Source organism: Oryzias melastigma, linkage group LG18 (assembly GCF_002922805.2).
Source record: "Oryzias melastigma strain HK-1 linkage group LG18, ASM292280v2, whole genome shotgun sequence".
In the NCBI taxonomy this organism is placed as follows: Eukaryota; Metazoa; Chordata; class Actinopteri; order Beloniformes; family Adrianichthyidae; genus Oryzias; species Oryzias melastigma.
The window spans coordinates 24,974,054-24,993,712 of record NC_050529.1 but is presented as its reverse complement, the minus strand read 5'-3'; the positions used below and the strand labels follow the sequence as shown (position 1 = coordinate 24,993,712).

Sequence of the window (19,659 nt, the reverse complement as noted above, 5' to 3'; positions counted from 1 at the left end):
AAAGTTTCTCAGTATAAATACTAAACATAAATACTAAACATTTAAAATGAAAAAACCAACCCAGCTCAAATAAATGGTAATGATTAAAAGTTTTATTTATATGAAACACTCCATCTTCTGAACCCACTAAATCCCACTAAAAGCCTATAGGACTGTGCTAGTGAAGTTCGGTTTGACCAGAGTTTGGACAATGCTCTGGGTGATATAACAGATTTGTAAAGTCACTGACAGAAGAAGAGGATGAGGATTTCCTCGGTGCAGCTGCTGCAGATGTTGTCCTGCTGTTGTGAGAGTTGACAGGCCTGATGGGTGTGGGGCTTCCTGTAGCCCACAAACCAGAAGAAGCAGTTTCTCACAAGTGGAGCTGCACACTAATTTCACCACTTGTTTCTGGGACAGCGCTGCTCAGAATGAGGAATGGCAGGGGAAACGGCAGCAGGTTGTACCACAGTCAGAAGATGCCTCGAGGGTCCTTGAGCCGGATAGGATCCCACACAGCCTCCGACGCGTCTGTGTGCCTGAGATGAGAAAAGCTCTGAGAGCAGAGCCTTATTAACACGGAAAAAATATTTCAACTGCTACTCTGTGCCAAAGGAGAGAGTCCAAGAGGCATTCTCACAAAGTTATCAAAGGCTTCAAGGTATTTTATAAAACTTTACTTTGTTAGATGACAGAAAAGTATAACAAACCAAAGCTGCATATTTTTATCTCCCAAAACCTTTTTGAATATCACTATTGCTTGTGAGGTGCATAAATTACCTAACAGGCAGAATCACCAAGTTCACCTATACAACACCTGACTGTACAGAACTGAAGGTACTATGACCAGGTGGAGCAGCTCATCTGTGTCCTTGTCTCGTTGGTCGATGAACTTGGTATAACAATAATCAAAATCAGCTTCTTAGACCCACAGAATGTTGGCACTGATGCCACATTCAAAATGTTTTTCTTTTCATTTTTGTTGTTGTTGTTTTGGACTCAATAAGTAAAACACATTGAACACAGTGAGACCAGTATTTGGAGAACACTAAATGAGGCATGTCTCTAACCACGGTACAACTACAGTATACCTCAATACTCTGAAAATCTGTGAAGTGAAACAAACACTTTATGACATCCACAGAGCTTTTCATAATATTAATATAATAACATAATATTAAATTAACTTATTGTGAGTAGTGTAAATGTTTTACTGCAGGCAAAACTTTATTGACAGTTGTGTTGCCTTTGTGTGTGAAAGGAGCAGATGAAGCAGCATAATGGACTAAAGGATTCTTTCATAATGAATTGCAGTGCAGATAAATGGATGGATAAATCCTGGATGGATGGATGGATGGATGGATGGATGGATGGATGGATGGGTGGATGGATGGATGGATGGATATGCAGATGGATTGATGATGGATGGATGGATGGATGGATGATGGATGGATAATGTATTGACGGATGGATGGTTAAATCATGGATGATGGGTGGGTGGATGGATGGATGAATGGATGGTTGGTGGAGTGGGATGTGTGGATGGATGGATGGATGGATGAATAATGTATTGACAGATGGATGGTTAAATCATGGATGGGTGGGTGGATGGATGGATGGAAGATGGTTAGGTGGATGGATGGATGGTTGGTGGAGTCGGATGGATGGATGGATGGATAGAGATGGTTGGTGGATATATAGTCAGATGTGTGGATGGATGGATGACGGATGCGGTGTATTTCGGCTTTTATTTTGCTGGCCGCGGCGGAAGCGGCGCTTCCTCTCCGGGTCTTGACGCGGCGGAGTGAGTGTGGTGGAGGGAGGCAGAGTTGAAGAACGGAGAGGATCGGGAGGACAGCCGGCGCGACCCACAGGGATGTACAGTAAACACAGGCAGAAAAATGCCCGACTATCACCGGCTACATGTGGACGTTTGCTGGTCTTTCTCTGTCTTCTGCTGCTGAGCGGCACTCCGGACAGCGCGAGCGGAGAACCCGCAGAAGCAGGTAAAAGCAGCAGAGCTAGTCAGAAAGTTCTTGTGTGAGTGTTCAGACGGTTCTTGAAAACGCTCCCTAATCAAACCTCTCTGGAGATGGGATGTTTGGACGCGCGTTCATGCGCCACTTTTCTTTTCCAGCCGCGTACAGCGGGCCTTGTGCGCCAAGTTCATGTGGTAAAAACGCATGACTGATCCAACACGCCTGACCCGGAGACCTCTGAAGGACAGCTCGGTCTCATTCATCATCTCTGTCCGCCTTCATCACGGCTGTTCTCTGAGAAAGAAGGACGGGAAGTGTTGCTGTTGCTGCGTTGTTCGGAAGTCTGCGCGGCGGCTCATATTTCCCAGTTTCTTTGTTCTGCTGGGATGTTCGGAATGGCTTTGGCAGCTGGAACACGGATCCAGCCCCGGCTGTGCGCCGTGGCCATAAAAGGCAGAGTTTGGAGAAGTGCGGTCGGAGGAGCAGCCCCGATCCGCCCGCATCATCATCACCATCAGTGATTGAACTCCGGCAAACCCGCCTCAAACTCTCCTTTGTCTGGGTTCCTCTGATTTGGAGACTCAGAGGTTCGAGCGTCCGCCGTGACTCAGAGCGCACAGCGCCTCCCTGTTTCTCAGCCAAACGCAGGAAAGTCGGAGCGCGCGCCGGAATCAGCTCAGCCTCTGCGGTCACGCGGATCGGGCGGACACGCAGCAGAATAAGCTCCAACAATCTCCCCATTCAAACAGTTAAGGCGGTTCCTGTCATGTGTGGAGTCTGAGCAGAGCTGGAGCACATGATGTCTGTTAGGACTCACCGGGACAGGAACCACTAAAGTTGATGACTTTTGCTAAATTATGTCTAAAAACTGACATTTCTTGTTTATTTGACCTGAAGCTAGAAGTCTTGACCTCATCAATGATGTCACGTGATTAGGTGGAATCAAAGACGTTTTTAAACTGTAAGTGAAGTTATCTTGGCTGCTGCTCAGCTGGTCTGCAGTTTGGAAACAAACTGAGCATTAAGGCAACTACATTAAATAATAGCATCTTAAAAAGGGCTGTATGGTGGTGCAGTGGTTGACCTCCAGTGAGAAGATCCTGGTTCAAATCCCAGCTGTTTCTTTCTCTGTGCAGTTTTTATGTTCTCCTCATGCTTGTGTGGGTTTCTCCAGCTTCCCCCACTGTCTAAAAACAATTATAAAAATCATCCCTATGTGTGAATGTGTGTGATTGTGATGAACAAGAAACCTGTCCAGTGCGAAACCTTTTCAGGTAGACTCCAGCAACTTTGTGACTCTGAACTAGGTGGAAATAGAAATGTATTGATTGATCATTTCTGAAAAATTAAACCAGAAAAGTGAGAACAAATGTTAACAAGTTTCATTACCTGTTATAACGCTAGTGTGAATGCTTTTTGCTGAAAGTAGTCGCTGAAGATGCTGAAGCTTTTTTGCAGAAAATGGTGATGCAATTTACTTTAATTTCTGAAAGGATTTACTCAAAATACAAAAACTAGTTCTAAAATGTTAACTTTGCTAAAAGACTGGACATTTTGTGAAAGAATTATAAAAGAATACTGAAGTTGACCTAAATTTAAAAAAAAATTGTAGTTAAAATTTCTTAAAAATCCCTAATACATGCCAGTTTTGCAAAAATATTTAGTGTGTTGCTGAAAGTCTCCCGACAACAATTTTTAAAATTTTCTTTAAACGTTCTCAGTAGGGTTTTAATTAGGACTGTGAGGTTTTTAACAAAAATCTACATCCTAAATGTCTTTAAAAGCCATTTTTCCTGTTGATCTGAAGCCTTCTTTTCCAAAAATTCCTCGGTGTGGGCGTGGCTTATAGTGCTGTGCTGCGTAACATCGCCCCTTATCCCCCACAGACATGCTAGCGAATATGTGAGGCCAACTTAAAAATATCCCAACTTGGATGCAATTAAAATACGAGCAACAATCATCTGTGGCTTCTCTGAATGACGGGGAGCGGACATGAATTTCAATCACAAAATAATGAAAGCTGACATCAGTCTGGCCTTTCACTGAAATACAATCCTTTACAGCACAGAAGTGGGACGTTATCTTAACTCTTCCGGCCCCGACGCTGCATCCGGGTTAGCTATTGTGACGTAAGCAAGTTTCAGGAATTCAAATGGAGTTTTTCAGCCACACTTTGAGTGACAGCGACTTAAAAGGAGAAATACTCGGAAATGCAAAAACGAAATGATTTCTTATTATATTTTTTGTCTTTCAGAAAAAAATGCCACACATACATGTTTAAAACTCAAAAAAATTTATTTTCATTGGAGGGAGACTTTTAATATGAGATAAAATGCAAATTAGCCCAAAAAACCTCAGTAGATGCTAAATTAGCTAAAAAAAGCTAGCTTGCTGCTTAGCTAAACTCCAAAATAGTCTAAAATTCCTAATTAGTCAAAAATGTTAGCATGTTGCTAAAATAGAACCTAAACTCAATTTTTTTAAAATTACTATAAAGATGAAAATGTATCCTATGAATATATTGAAAGGCTCATTGATAGTCTACTATGTTGAAATTAGAAGATTTTCTCATTCATTTCCTATAGAGCATATTTTGCTCAATATTTCTAAAAACTATAAAGTTTATGAATACCAAATATACGAGCAGTAATGTCCTGAACGAGCTGAATGTTTTGATACCAACAGCAGGAGAATCACTATAGTGTGAATGTTTACTAAACAATCACACAATTATTACATAAAATGTATCCGGAATTCCAGTAGAATTTTATTTCATTTTAGAGAAACGCCAACAGGAGTCAAGGTCATTTCAGAGTGTTGTCACCTGCAGAAGGAGACGTTATAGAGAAAGTATCTCGTGACTTGACATTGAAATGTCTGCTAATACTGAAGCTGTACTACAGGACTTACTGTTCTGTATGGAATCAAATCAAAATTTTTTTTATTTCAGAACAATTTTTTCAATGTTCTCTTAAATTGGAAGAAACTAAAAGCTGTCAAATTTCATTAGACATTTTGTCTAAACAATGCATGACACCAGGGGTCTCAAACTGGCGGCCCGCGGGCCATTTGCGGCCCCAAGTCGATATTTTGAGGCTCCCGCATTGATATGAAAGTTCCATGTCTACTACGCAAAATCTTCTGAATGTCCACACTTCTTTGATGATAGTTTTGTATTTGCTTTGTGATGTTTCAGCTTTATACTTTATACTTTTTTTTCATTTGCTATCGTCGTTGGATCTGGTTGTCAGAAAAGTCCTTAGCAACAGTTTCAAGCTTCATTAGCTCTTGTTGTTTCACAGGACACACTAAAGATATAGCTTAGTACATAGACATGAACAAATGTTCAATAAACTTCTTCAGTAGACATAGACAATGGATCAAAGACATATTTTTGGCATAAATGGAACCCCATACGGCCTAGCCTCAGCCAGACTCTGCCTTCAGTGGTCCCGAGGTAAACTGAGTTTGAGAACCCTGATCTAGATAGAACAGAATTTCATAGACATCTATAAATATAGTTGTGGTCAGTGGTAGGTTAGGTAAAGGTGCCCCCTCCCCTGATGATGTATGCTCTCTAGCTCTGAGAAAGTCCCCTTGACACCTGCTGAACCTCTGCTCTATTCAGATTCACACATACTTGTGTTCCCTCCAGTGAGCCGGCTGCAGCTGAGCTCCACACCGCCGGGCCCGTTCGCAGCATCAGAGCATGTGAGTTTTGGATAGGCAACTGTGGAGGAGTGGGTTTAAAGGTTGCGGATGCACAGATGCCTCACTAAAAAGACACATTTGCATTGCTTACTCAGCCATCCAGCTCCCCTCTACATACTGATGTAGTTTGAAATCTAAGCACTGCTAGATGAAGTGAACGTTGTGGGTCCCACCCACAGAAAATCTCATCAAGGACTCTTGAGTGGGCTTCTTTCAGTCAATGTCCATGAGTGCTCTGATGATGCTTTTTGTATCTGCACTGTGTAGGTGAAGGACACCCTTAGAGTAGACTTTCTGTTCTCAGCAGAATCTGATTTTCAAAGCTTCATGTCTAATGACGTTTCTTTAAGGATGTTAGATGCGTCTGCATGTTGTGGTTAATGTCAGAGCAGAGCTGTACTGTGGAGTGATTAGAGATGAGCAGAGTCCATCCATCTCTGATAATGTGAAGCTCTCTCTCAGCTGTCTCTGGGGAAAGTTTGTAAAACCATCAGATTAGAACTACAGGGGATGCTGCGGTAGGTAGTCCCTGAAGAAGCCGTATCACGATACCTTAAGGTGGGGGTGTCAAAATCCAAACACACCTTAGGTCGTGGGACGAGCAGGATAAACATTTATTGAACACTAAAAATAACATTTTAAAACTTTAAAACTGTAACTTTTCAACATAATTATGAACCAGATATATAGCATTACCTGTGATAATGCTAGTGTGAATGCTGTAAGCTGAATTTGGCCACTGAAGATGCTGAAATTGATAGATGAAAACACTGAAGCTGATAGCTGAAAACGCTGAAGCTAATAGAAACACTGAAGTTGATAGCCAGCTAAGATATTAGCTAAATGCCAAATTAGCCTTAAAAAACAAAAAACAAACAAACAAAAAAAAATTAAATTAGCCAAAACAGCTAGCATGTAAATATTAGCCTAACTCCAAAACAGCCTAAAAATGAAAAAAATAAAAATCATGAATTAACCAAAGCTAAACTCCAAAATAGCTTAATAAAATCTTAGTAAATGCTAAAATAGTCCAAAAAGCTATCAGAATGATAATTTATAAAACTTTAAAACTGTAACTTTTTAACATAATTATGAATAATAAAAAGGCAGGAATATTATTCCAGAATAAATCAACTTAAACCTTAAATAACTTTAAATATTTTACTCTCCATAAAAATATAATTTGTCAAAATTATACCGGTACATGTTAGAAATAATCGCAAGATAACATCGGACCTTTAATAACAATAAAATAAAATGATCTGGAGGGCCGGATCCATCCCCCTGGCCTTGACTTTGACACGTGTGCCTTAAGAGCTTTTATCTTTGTGATTTTTACGTCTTCACTTCTTCTATCGGTTGACTGCTTCAGGGTATGAGGAATGACTGTTACATTTATTTTTAGTGTCATGTTTATCCAGTTTGTTAAAACATAAGTACATTCTGAATCTCTCTCTGGAAACAGCAGCTCTTGTAGAATGAGTCAGCTGGTGTTGATGTATACGTGGTTAAAGAGTAAACCGAGCATCAGGATGCAGACCATCATCTTTCTGAGGCCCTGACAGCCATAGTCAGGGAAATGCATTACATTTCTGACAGTCTGATCTCTCAGAAAGGAATGTTTTTGTCACTTTTGTTACAGATGGCAGAGATTTGATCAGTTCTATACCGTCCAAACAATGACAATACGTCTTTGTGATGGCGCTGGTTTGCGGTGTTTAGAAATAAACCATCTCACTCTCTTGGGGTTGAAAGACAACCTTAACAAAGACATATAACCATTCCCCTTTAACTGATGGTATCTACCCTTAAATACTGTCAAATTGCTCAGAAAAGCAGGATTCTCCCTCACTGAGGGGCAAGCTCAGACTGCTCTGGAGTTTCATGGAATGAAGTGAGACTGTGGGATTGAAAGTAAGTGAAGAGAGGCGACAAAAGCCTGAGGGATTTGTGGATGTGGGATATAGAAAGTAAACCTTTTAGAGTGGTACTGAACTGAGATAACACACACATTCATGTGGAGAGTTCCTGCATGCTTCAGATTCTTACATCTTTTTTTCAGCTGTTAAACTTTGGAAACCCTGGTCTTCTGCAGCATTGCTGCTTTTGCATGATGAACGGACATAACAACAACACACTGCTTCTGCTTCCTTTGGCTGATGGTGATAACTGTACGGTTGTTTGGGAACACTTGTCCAGCTCTTCAACCTTGACATGTTTGAGGCGCGTTGACCTTAAGATTGACATTGGATCATTGACTTTGCGTTTAGCTCCATCTCTCCTCCAAACTTTTTCTAGAACCTGAATTCTGATTTGACCTTAACTGCTCACTCAGAGCTTCCTCTTTAGGAGACTTCAAGGTTCTAAATATATTTTTTAAATTTACCAGAAAAAAACTTAGTTCCTCATTCTCCCAAAAGGGCTTCATGCTTCAGCTATACTTACAACTAATTAAATTTCTATAATTCTGTAATTTCCTCGGCTGAGCTGGATTTGGATCAGAACTGTACGGCTGGATAGATCTGATATTGATCAACGTTGTTGCACCAGTAAAGTTTGGTTGGAGTTGTGTGGGTTGTAAGCTAGTGGGGGAGAGTGTCAGCAAAGGGATGATGGGAAAGGAGCACAGGGTTACTCCATGCTGCCAGTCCCCCCCCACAACTCAGAGGTGAATTTCTAATGAACCCCTGCTGGTCTGCAGAAATTATGTCCTAAAAACAATAAAGGCTTTTTAACTTAGGCTAAAATAAGCGTAATCATAATTGATAAACCACGTGTACAAGACACTGCTTTCATCCATGCATACATGCATCCATCCATCCAAAAAAATGATGTTTGTGACCACAAACGGCTGGGTGTTCTACCAAATGTCCTGGATTTATCTCAACATTATTGATTATTATCGATCACATAAACTGTCAGAGCTGTTTTTTTATATCACTAATATTTGACTCAACTCTTACACCAATAGACCCCCTGTCCTACCCGTTCACGAAGCTCACTTTCAGTTAGCAAGACTTCCAGCTTTGAGATAATGAGCTCCTAAAAGATATTATTTATTAGACAGGCGGTCCGATAAACAAACATTTAACAGCACCTTTTATCTTGTAGTAGCTTAGGTGAGGCCCATCAGCCTGTATGTAGGTAAACATGACATGAAGGGCAGCAGTTTCAGTGATACGTTAATGATAATGTAGAAATGTTAGGTGGAAAAACATGGAGGACGGCTCAAAGTCCATGAAGTCCACTCAACTGACAAGAGAAAATCAGACTTACGACAATTCCTAATCACAAAAAACAACTTATGAAGTTTTTTTCCTTTTGGCTCTTATACATTTTTTTTAAAATCAATTTTAAACATTCCCTAAGATTACACTCTGTTACATGTTTCAAATATATCTGTAGTTTGATACATTTTTTTGGATCTGCTTTTCTAGATTTTTATTTTATTATTTTTTTGTGTTAATCAATTTTACTATTTGTTGATGTAGATGTGAGGACACCACATGCTGTTTTAACACAGGTTTAAAAGGTTTCTTAAAACCAACATGATCGCATAAAACTTCAAAAGGTAAAAAATCACATTTTAATGCTAACTTTGACATTTACACCTTATTTTACAGAAGGTTTCACAACTCTGAGGAATGTATGTGTGTTGGGACGAAAAAGCCTCATGATGAAGTCCATCTTCAGTTTCAGATCATTTCTGAACAACTTTACTCTGATTCAGAGGAGCTGTAGGCAGTAAGACTGCAGAGATGCAGACACAGCCTTGATGAACCTGAACTGGCTGATTTGTTCCTGAGAAATAAATGTATGCTAGTCTGAAGGAAATGACTGCAACCTGCTACTAGCCTGTATAATTGATTACACGTGTTGATGAAGGCCTTATGAATATATAATGGAGCATAATTAATTCCTAATTAACTGACAGTAATTATGCAGGCATCCTGAAAGGTCCTTTTCAATTTGCAGAGAGAAACGGTTTTATGTGACAGCTTGCGTTTTTAAATGCGACAGTTTGTTTTTCCTCATGCTTGTTTGCAGCCTAATATTTACTGAGATTAAAGCTGTTAGTACTCTGACAAAATGCACCAAAACGTGGAATCTCTTCTAGGGTCATGAGGTGGGTGGAGCCAACCCAGCCGCTGTTGCATGAAGGGAGGATACAGGCTCACATGCACACCTAGGGGGGATTTAGATTCACCAAATAATCTATGACACTGATTTTTGGACTGAGAGGGGAAACTGAAAAAAACCCTCACACGGATGAGGAGAACATGTAAGATACACACAGAAAGATCCTAGCTGGGATTCACACCATGGACTTCTGGGTGTGAGGAGAGAGTGTCAACCACTACATCAACGTGCAGCCCAAGTTGACAAAATACATATGTTTATTCATTCATATTCTTGGACCATGGTTTAAAGCAGGGGTCTCAAACTGAATGTACCTTGGGGCCACTGAAGGCAGAGTCTGGCTGAGGCTGGGCCGAAGTGAGAATAGTGTAAGTGAATGCTGTAAGCTGAATTTGGCTGATGAAAATGCTGAAATTGATAGATGAAATCACTGAAGCAAATAGCTGAAAACGCTGAAGCCGGTAGCTAGCTAAAATATTAGCTAAAAGCCAAATTAGTCTATAAAACTAAAAAAAAAAAAACTTAGGTTAGCCAAAACCGCTAGCATGTACCTGCAAAAATAGCTGAACTTCAAAATAGACTAAAAAACAAAACAAAACAAAACAAAAAAAATAGCCAAATCAGCTAGCATGTAAATATTAGCCTGACTCCAAAATAGCCTAAAAAACTTTAAAAAAGCGTAAATTAGCCAAAACAGCTAGCATGAAGCTGAAATATGAGCTAAACTCCAAAACAGCCAAATAAATCTTGGTAAATGCCAAAATAGTTCAAAAAGCTAGCAGAATGCCAATTTTTAAAACTTTAAAACCTTAACTTTTTATCAAAATTATAAATAATAAAAATGCAGCAATATTATTACAGAATAAATCAACTTAAACCTTAAATAACTTTCAATATTTTACTCTCCATAAAAATATATTTAGTCAAAATTATACAAGTTAGAAATAAGCACAAGATAACATCAGGTCATTAATAACAATAAAATAAAATGATCTGGAGGGCCGGATAGAATTACTCGGAGGGCCAGATCCGGCCCCTGGGCCTTGACTGTGACATGTGTACTTCATTGTGTCTGTCTGTGTGGTCCTGACTAACAGGCCGTCTTTTGTCCAGCCACCATCAGACTGCTGTCACCTGAAAACATAATCAGGCTGTGACCTCAAAGTCAAGGAAACTAACCTGAACACTTTGATTCACAGCTTTATAAACCAGACAAAACGAGAAAACCTTCCAGTCAGATGTCTTCCCACTCTGCTTTATCCATTATCTCTGCCTTAGCTTAGCATGAATCCCTTAACGCCATGGAACTGTTTCCTCTTGTCAGATGATTTCATGCTGAGACCTGCTGACATTTTATATATTTGATTCACTCTATCACTGATCCCTGTTGACCTTTGCTTGAGGGTCTGAATCCTTAAATCTTTTCCAACCTTAAAAACGATGCTGTCACCGTGAGACTTTGGTTACCCTGGGCTGCTGCCTTCAAGCAGGAAGCATTGACATTCTGTGGGTTACTGCTCTCTTTTCTGATTCAAGGTAGAAGTGTTGCAGTTTTCAGCTTTCTGGTTTGTTCATAAGCAAAGAAAACTTGGTTTAACGTGGATCAGTGATGAGGAACAGTGCTAGCATGTCTCAGAGAAAACAGGTCAAAGGGTCATAGGGTTTGTTTGAAATTCTTACTATGAACAGCTGTAGAAACTCTGAGCTGGATAGACTCTGTGGGCTCAGAGCCCAGTCAGAGGCAGCAGAAAGAGAGCGGTGCTCTGGTATCTGATCAATATCGAGTGTAGACATATTTGACCAAACACTTAATCATTTATTATTCTTGGTCTGCGTGAGAAAAGTAGACTTACCCTTCTTCTGGAGAACAATTGATGGATTACTGTGTAGTGATGTTTAGGCACGAAGCCTTAATCTGAACATTTTAGTTCCACTCTGGTTAACTATGTAAACTAGCACAGCCTTTGATTCACTCATATCAGGAGAAAAAAGCTACAAGAACATGTTAAAAACACCATTTTCATTGCATTCTTTACTTTAGATCTTACAAAAAATAACTTGTAAATAAGTTCATTCATTTTATTGAATTTATTAGTGCTTTTACTGAGGTCTAAATGTTTGTACCACCTTTGGTTGTAACTCGTTGTACTTAAACTTTAGTTTGGTGCCTGAAATAGTAGATATGGGGTTCAAATAATTTTCTGCCAAACACAAAACTTAAAACAGGAGTGTCAAACTCAATCCCACACGGGGCCAAAATCCAAAACACAGTTTAGGTCGTGGGCCAAACAGGATAAACATTCATTAAACACTCTAAGACAAAATGTTTAAAACTTTAAACCATAACTTTAACATAATTTCTAGATATATACCATTACCTGCGATAATGCTTGTGTGAATGCTGTAAATGGTAAATACTTACATGGGGCTTTACTACCTTCCTCAAGGCCCAAAGCACTTTACAGTCACAGACCCATTCACCCACTGATGGTGGTTCCACTGCCAAACACTGGTGCCAACCTTCCACCAGAGGCAATGTGGGGTTCAGTGTCTTGCCCAAAGACACTTCGACACATGACCTGGTAAGGCGGGAAATTAACCCGCAATCTTCCAATCAAGAGTCGACTGCCGTACCGCTGCACCACGGCTGCCCCAAGCTGAATTTGGCCGCTGAAGATGCTAGTGCTGATAGCTGAAGATGCTTATTTGATAGCTAAAAACACTGAAACTAATAGCTGAAAACGCTGAGGCTGATAGAAAGCTAAAATATCAGCCAAATGCCAAATGAACCTAAAAAACTGAATAAAGCCTAAATTAGCCAAAACAACTAGCATGTAGCTGAAATATTAGTTAAACTCCAAAATAGCTTAAAAAAATCTTAGTAAATGCCAAAATAGTCCAAAAAGCTAGCAGAATGCCAATTTTTAAAACTTTAAACAATACTTTTTTAACATAGTTATGAATTATAAAAAGGCAGGAATATTATTCCAGAATAAATCAACTTAAACCTTAAATAACTTTCAATATTTTACTCTCCATAAAAATATATTTTGTCAAAATTATACAAGTTAGAAAATAAGAGCAAGATAACATCTGGTCATTAATAACAGTAAAATAAAATGATCTGGAGGGCCGGATAGAATTACCCAGAGGGCCGGATCTGGCCCCCATTCCTTCACTTTGACATGTGCCTTTAATCAATTTGGTGAGAACTCCTGCTTGTGCGCAGCTTACCTCTGCTGAAGTGGAAATATTCTGCACTGTGAGGTAGGGGCGTGGCAAAATATTGATATTGGGATATATGGGATCATTTAGTCCTGTGATTGATTCTTGGGTTCTCACCAAGTATTGTTTTTTTATTTTCGTTTGAAGAGGCTGTAAAGCGTTATATTCTTCATCCTTTGGTGAGACGTTCCTCTGGAGGTAGATAGGGGGCGCACGTTGCACCAATGTGTCTGGCAGCTACTTGAATTATTTAATTCTTGTTCTGTTGTTTACAACAATTTAGCACTAAGTTGTTCATGCTGTTTGTGTTTACTATTGTTAACACTGAATTTTACAGGTAATTCCAATTCAGTTGGTGTCCATCCTTTAAAAGACATAGTATTACTGATTTCAGAAATGTTGCACTAAAGTGTATTTTGTTTGTTGCACTAAATAAGACACAAGTTGTTTATTATGATTATGTTCAAGCTGAAAAATAAATGGGGATATATTTTCCAAAAAATATGTGTTCTTCTGGATAATTTGTTATTAGAGATGATTTTTTAAACCAATTATTGCTGTATCACGATATCATCGATATCGTGAGCCATGTATCGCATTATATCATGATTCTCAGCCCACTGTGGGCACGTACTTGTCCAGGCCAGGTGAATCAGCACAAGTCACTCTTCATCATACAGAGACGGGTTTCACTTTATTCAAAGGGAGCTCATTTTTCACTGATTTGTCCCGCTGTGATCCTGGCTGGCGTGAAAAGAGAACTGCAGAGACAAGCGGTGTTCTCATAATGCCATCAAAACTAAAGAACGCTCTGATTAATGTGCATGCAGAGTCAGCTGGAACGACCATGTGGGCCTGAGACTGGAAAATCCCATTGATAGCTGATGAATTAATGATGTATGTAATGTTGCTGTGAATCCTGCTTGTTTTGTTCTATCAAGGCTGTGTGGAGCTGCTCAGTGTTCTGCTCATTCTCATGTCACATGCAGTCATCTGCGCGCTGAGTGTTTGATCCCAGTAAACCTTGATCTGCTGGAGCTTCTGCCTCAGCTGTGCTTTTCACCAATGCTGATTGGGTTTGTGAAAGGAGTTCATGTTTCCCGATACTTTTTAGATTAAAGGTCTTAAGAAAGCTTCGTTTTTGTGTTATGAATTATATCTATCCTGGTAGTTTTGATAAATAGTGTTTCTTTTGTCTTGTGTCGGTCTGAGTGCAGACATATCCAGGTGAATTAGGACTCAACAGTCATATTGGAGTTATTTCAGGTTTGTGTTTCCATAAATCAGGCTGTTTGCTGTCTGTTTGGATGAAGGTGAAATGAAAAATGACCAGTGACAGTGAACTGAGTCTCTGCATCACTGCAGTAATGGGTTCAAGTTCTGATTCTGCTGAAATCTCAGAGAAAAACTTTGATGGTTTTGTTTGTAAGTAAGTCTTCAAACTGTGAAAAATCCCCTCATCTCCTGCTTTGTGTCTGTAGGGTTACCCAAAGGAAGAACAGTGACTGCACAGTGGATCCCCGAAGACCAAGCCGAGAGATCGGTGAAGACCATAACGCAGGTGTGAACACTCATTACCCACACGAGCCTCTACGCATCACTCAGCTTTCCATGACAGCTTTCTGAGTGCTTCCATATTAATGAGCCTTCTATGGGTAAAGCTGGATGTGGGAGGAGCGATTTAAAGGAGCCCACGTCTAAAGTAACAAACTCCTGTTTGAGCTGGAATTTATTGAAGACAGGACACGACTGGAAGATAAACGGTATTCTGCATCTACAATGAAAGTTTTTTGCTGATCATCACTAGCTTAGTGGAGAAATTGAGTGTTGGTGCTAGACTGGGGGCGGAGCTATCAGAGCAGACTTCTTGAAAGGGGCGGTCTCACTCTGTGACATCAGCACATGAGAACACGCTCCTTTTCGTGGGTATGGGAGGGGCTGTTGCAGACACCACAGGTTTTTAAAGGATTACACAGTATGAACAGATCAAAATACCAGTTTGAGGTTCTTTATAGTGAGGAATGGACAGAATAATAATAATAATAATAATGGATTAGATTTATCTGCGCTTTTCAGGACACTCAAAGCGCTTACATTGTATATCCATTATTCATTCACACCTCATTCATACTTGGTGACGGTAAGCTACTACTGTAGCCACAGCTGCCCTGGGGCAGGCTGACAGAGGCGTGGCTGCCAGTATGCGCCAACGGCCCCTCTGACCATCACCGGAACATTCATACACATTCACACACCAGTGGAGCCACTGGAGGCAAGTAGGGTTAAGTGCCTTGCCCAGGGACACAACGACACTTGGCCGGCGGGAGCCGGAATCGAACCGCCTATCCTTCGATCATTGGCCGACCCACTCTACCGCTTGAGCCATAATACACTTAAAAGCTCAAAAAGTTGGTGTTTCATGGTATGGCCCCTTTAATGCTAATGATGGTTGTTAAGATGTGTGTTTTACATCCTGTTTGCGCATGACCTTATTAGTAAATTTTTGGATAAAATAATCAGGGATTAGTCGACTATTAAAATAATCGTTTGCGGCATCACTAGTGCATTTACTGTTTATGAAGAGAAGACTGCATGAAAGTATGCACTGCACAGTTATATAAATCTGAAAATCTGACTTTAGTCAGTTTCATAAATATTCATTCATTCATTCATTTTCCTGACCACTTTTTCCCTTTCGGGGTCGCGGGGTGCCGGAGCCTAACCCGGCTACTGATGGGTGAAGGCGGGGTTCACCCTGGACAGGTCTCCAGTCTGTCTCAGGGCCTCAATCACACACACATACACACACACCTAGGGGCAATTTAGAGTCACCAATTAACCTATGAAGCATGTTTTTGGATGGTGGGAGGAAGCCGGAGTCCCCGGTGAAAACCCACGCATGCACGGGGAGAACATGCAAACTCCACACAGAAAGGTCCCAAATCCCCCAGCCGGGATTCGAACCGGGGCCTTCTCTCTGTGAGGCAAGAGCGCTAACCACTGCGCCACCGTGCAGCCCCAGTTTCATAAATATGATTTTTGAAAGAGCAAAGAATGCTGGTGCAGTTTACTGAAGCCTAAATGCTCTCAGACTTTTAATGAAGCAAAAAATGAACAAACTGAAGTAAATGTCCCAGTTGCTGTGGATAATAAGCACAGAGAAAAAAGAGAATCTTGAAAAAAAATTGGTGAGAGAGACGGACTGATTCAGTCTGATTGATAGAGAAAGTTGGACTGTAGCAGATTTTTGTCTTTTTGCTCTTATCCATTTTGGTCACACGTTGTCTAATCAGACCACCACCAAATGAGCAGTTTTGTCCCTTTGGTCTGGTATTAAAGTGCCATGTGAACTCAAACTAAACCAAAAAATAGTGAAAAATTGATCAGAAATCTTTTCTCATTCCAACCAAGTCCTCTGGACTAAAAGTAAAAGCAGCTTGAGTTTTGAAGCTGCATCTCAGCCTCAGAAGAAGATCAAACTTGTCTCTGTTCCAAAACCAGCTTCAGTCTTTTCTGATCTGTGTTTGACATGCTGCACCACCTGCACCTGCAGCACGCTCACCTGTTCTCAGTTATTCTTTAGAGTTGAATGAGGATGTTTGTTGTTGTGCTCCTGATGCCATAACCTAAGGAGACCCTTGATACCAGTGTGGGTTCAGAAGAAGCTCGTTTTATTCTCTCCATTGCTATTCCAGAAATACCAAAGTAGCAGTAGAAAGTGTTGAACCTGACATTGATGTAGATGTTAAAAATTGGTCAGGAAAATATAAAATATGAATCAGTGAAATAACCCAAAGATTCCATAATTTCCGCCTAGAGTTGTTTTGCCCCGCCCTCGCAATTCCTGGCCAATGAGTGAAGAGATCTTTAGGCACATAGTTTTGTGTGCGAGCTTTGGTTTGAAACAGAAATGTCCGCTCAGTGGTAGTCTGAATACAGACCAAATGCAAGGTTCAGGACTCGGTCCAGGCCCTCCTTTGTTATATACGCAAACCCATAACAGTTACAAACGCACACATTCACTAAATGTGTTGTCAACACAAAAACAACAGGAACAAATCAACAGAAACTCTGAGTTTACAATAAAATACACAAACACTCTGTGGACAGCACGGAAATGAGAAATGCATCGACAAAAGGAAATGTGCAGCTCTCTAATATCTACAAAGTTGTTGGACAAAAACAGCATACAAATCTGAAATCTTTTTCAGCTCATAAAACACACCCACAAACCCAAACCATTGTTGAAATGAACTATTTACTCATGCATCTTTATTCTAGAGTTTTGATGTTCAGACAAACTTTGTTCTTAAGTTCAATGAATGAGTTTTTATTAGATTAGTCCGTTAAGAATGAATGGAGCGTTTTCAGCATCAGAAAGGCCCTCCGGCCATAAATCATCTGACATATAATAACTTCCAGTTCCACAGTCTGGACACCTCTGAGACAACCACTCTCAGCTGACATTGTGAGAACACCAATGAAGCAGCAAATTGAACGTCTCTTAAAAACATAATTGATGTTGACATTTTTGACTTGGACTGGGAGCAAGTTTCACTGGAGGGAGTCTGAAAACCAGCAGCTCTGTATCTTGGAAATAAGAGAACAAAAGTAAGTCTGTGCTGGGAGAATCAGAGGTCTTTGATAATGATAAAAAGTAAGAGAGATCTAGACCAACATGGGATCTGTTTGTGATGTGTTTGTTGTTAAAATCTCCAGTCCATTGTTGCTGCAGTATTGGAGATCGTCCTCCGTCCTAACATACACCCTAATGGACACGTAAAACGCACAAGCTAATGTTGTTATGGTTTCAGGTTCTTCATCATGTTTAGGATTGGACAAAGATATACACAAAGTTTAGTTCTTACTTTTGTTTTTTTAGTTTTGTGTGAGGAGAAAATCCTCTTCTTGAAATAAAAAAGTAAAAAAGCAAATGCTCCCTCAACCCAAAGAACTGGTTTGACCTGTGTTGACGGCTTCTGTCCAGCATTTGGAGTCATCGTGTCTTTGAAGAAATTAACCTTCATTTCTAAAGATGAGACAAATGCTGTCATTGGTGGAGGTGAATGTGAGACTAAAAGATGGAGGCTTGGTCACTTTTTCACCATGAAATTAAGATTTATATTTTGTTTTTTAACATACCATCATGCATTTGGGTGTAAATTTTGCATTTTATGTAGTTTTTAAAAACATTTTTTTTCTTTGTCAGCCGTTCACATAAGCCTAGTATTTCTCAACAATCTACTGTAAATGCCCCCATTAGAAGCTTAAACAGGAACATTTTAGTTTTGTTACATTGTTATATGAACATGTCTTTTATCTGGGAAATTAGTTGTAAGAATTACGTATGAAGTTAAAGTCTCATCAGTTTTCTGTGGCGCACCTGGATGTGTGACTCTGTTCTTTGTATTCAATCCCTCCCCTGGGGGAGCAGACAGCTGCAGACCCCCCAATCCAACCCCTCAATGCTGAGTTTTTAAGAAGAAAGGCATTGGCTCCATTTTCAGACTCTTTATATTATGACCCAAATGTGGATTTGAACCCGTAACCTCAGTGACACAGTCTGTAATGCTTGGTTATGTAGAGCTGGTTTTCCTGGGAAACATGGAGGTGTGAGGATTGTGTTCTTTGTTCTGGTTTGTTGTCACGTTTAGCTTGCATCACAGTCTCACCTGGTTTCATTTGAGTATTGTCCACAACTGTCTTCATTGAAGTTAATGATCCTCTTGCCTTGTTTGCAGTTCATCCTTGGCAAGTTATCTGTTTTCTCACACTTTTATTTCTCCTTCTCCCACAGTTTGTCTGTTTTAAAGTTTATTCATTAAAAATGTTACATTCTCACCGTAAAGTTTGGTCTCCTCCACAGCAGTTCATGACATGGAAGGGTTAGTGCAAGGGTGTCAAACTCAATCACATAAGGAGCCAAAATTCAAAACACACTTTAGGTCGCGGACCAAACAGGATAAACATTTATTGAACACTCTAAAACTACACTTTTAAACTTTAAAATCGTAACTTTTAACATAATTTTGAACTAGATGTATAGCATTACCTTGTGTGAATGCTGCAAGCTGAATTTGACCACTGAAGATGCTAGTGCTGATAGCTGAAGATGCTGAAGTTGATAGCTGAAGATGCTGAAGTTGATACCTGAAAACGCTGAACCTGAAATGACCTCCACATGTAACACCAGTCCTGTTTGGAGGGTTTTCTAATTGTTGCCACTGAAGTGCACCTGTTGTTAATTCCATGAACACCAATACAGCTGAAATTGATTAACGAGGCCCTCAGCTGCTTAACCAACCAGAAAATTATCAGACAGGTTTCATTCAATTCATGCCAGGCCCAATAAAAAAAGTGTTCCTTTAATTTTTTGAGCAGTATATTTTGTCAAAATTATGCAAGTTGGAAATGAGCTCCAGATAACATTGGGCCATTAATAACAGTAGAGTAAAATGATCTGGAGGGCCGGATAGAATTACCCAAAGGGCAGGATCCGGCCCCCGAGCCTTGATTTTGACACATGTGAGTTAGAGCTTTGTAGAGGTTAATCTTTCGGTCTCGTTGTTCGGTTCTTCTTGTTCTGTTTCTTTAACCTCTTCAAAGGAAGGACAAAGACAAAGTT

At 40.1% G+C, this 19,659-nt stretch overlaps 1 protein-coding gene across 2 annotated transcripts in view; it reads left to right on the top strand.

Moving 5' to 3' along the window:
* Window positions 1–1,730: 1,730 nt before the first annotated feature.
* adam19a (ADAM metallopeptidase domain 19a) overlaps window positions 1,731–19,659 on the top strand; it is a 107,495-nt gene continuing 89,566 nt past the window's right edge. For both annotated transcript variants that reach the window (XM_024288298.2, XM_024288297.2), the window contains exons 1-2: window positions 1,731–1,985; window positions 14,516–14,595. In XM_024288298.2, the coding sequence (XP_024144066.1) occupies window positions 1,856–1,985; window positions 14,516–14,595 (210 nt within the window). In that variant the 5' untranslated portion in view covers window positions 1,731–1,855. The remainder of the gene's footprint in view (window positions 1,986–14,515; window positions 14,596–19,659) is intronic.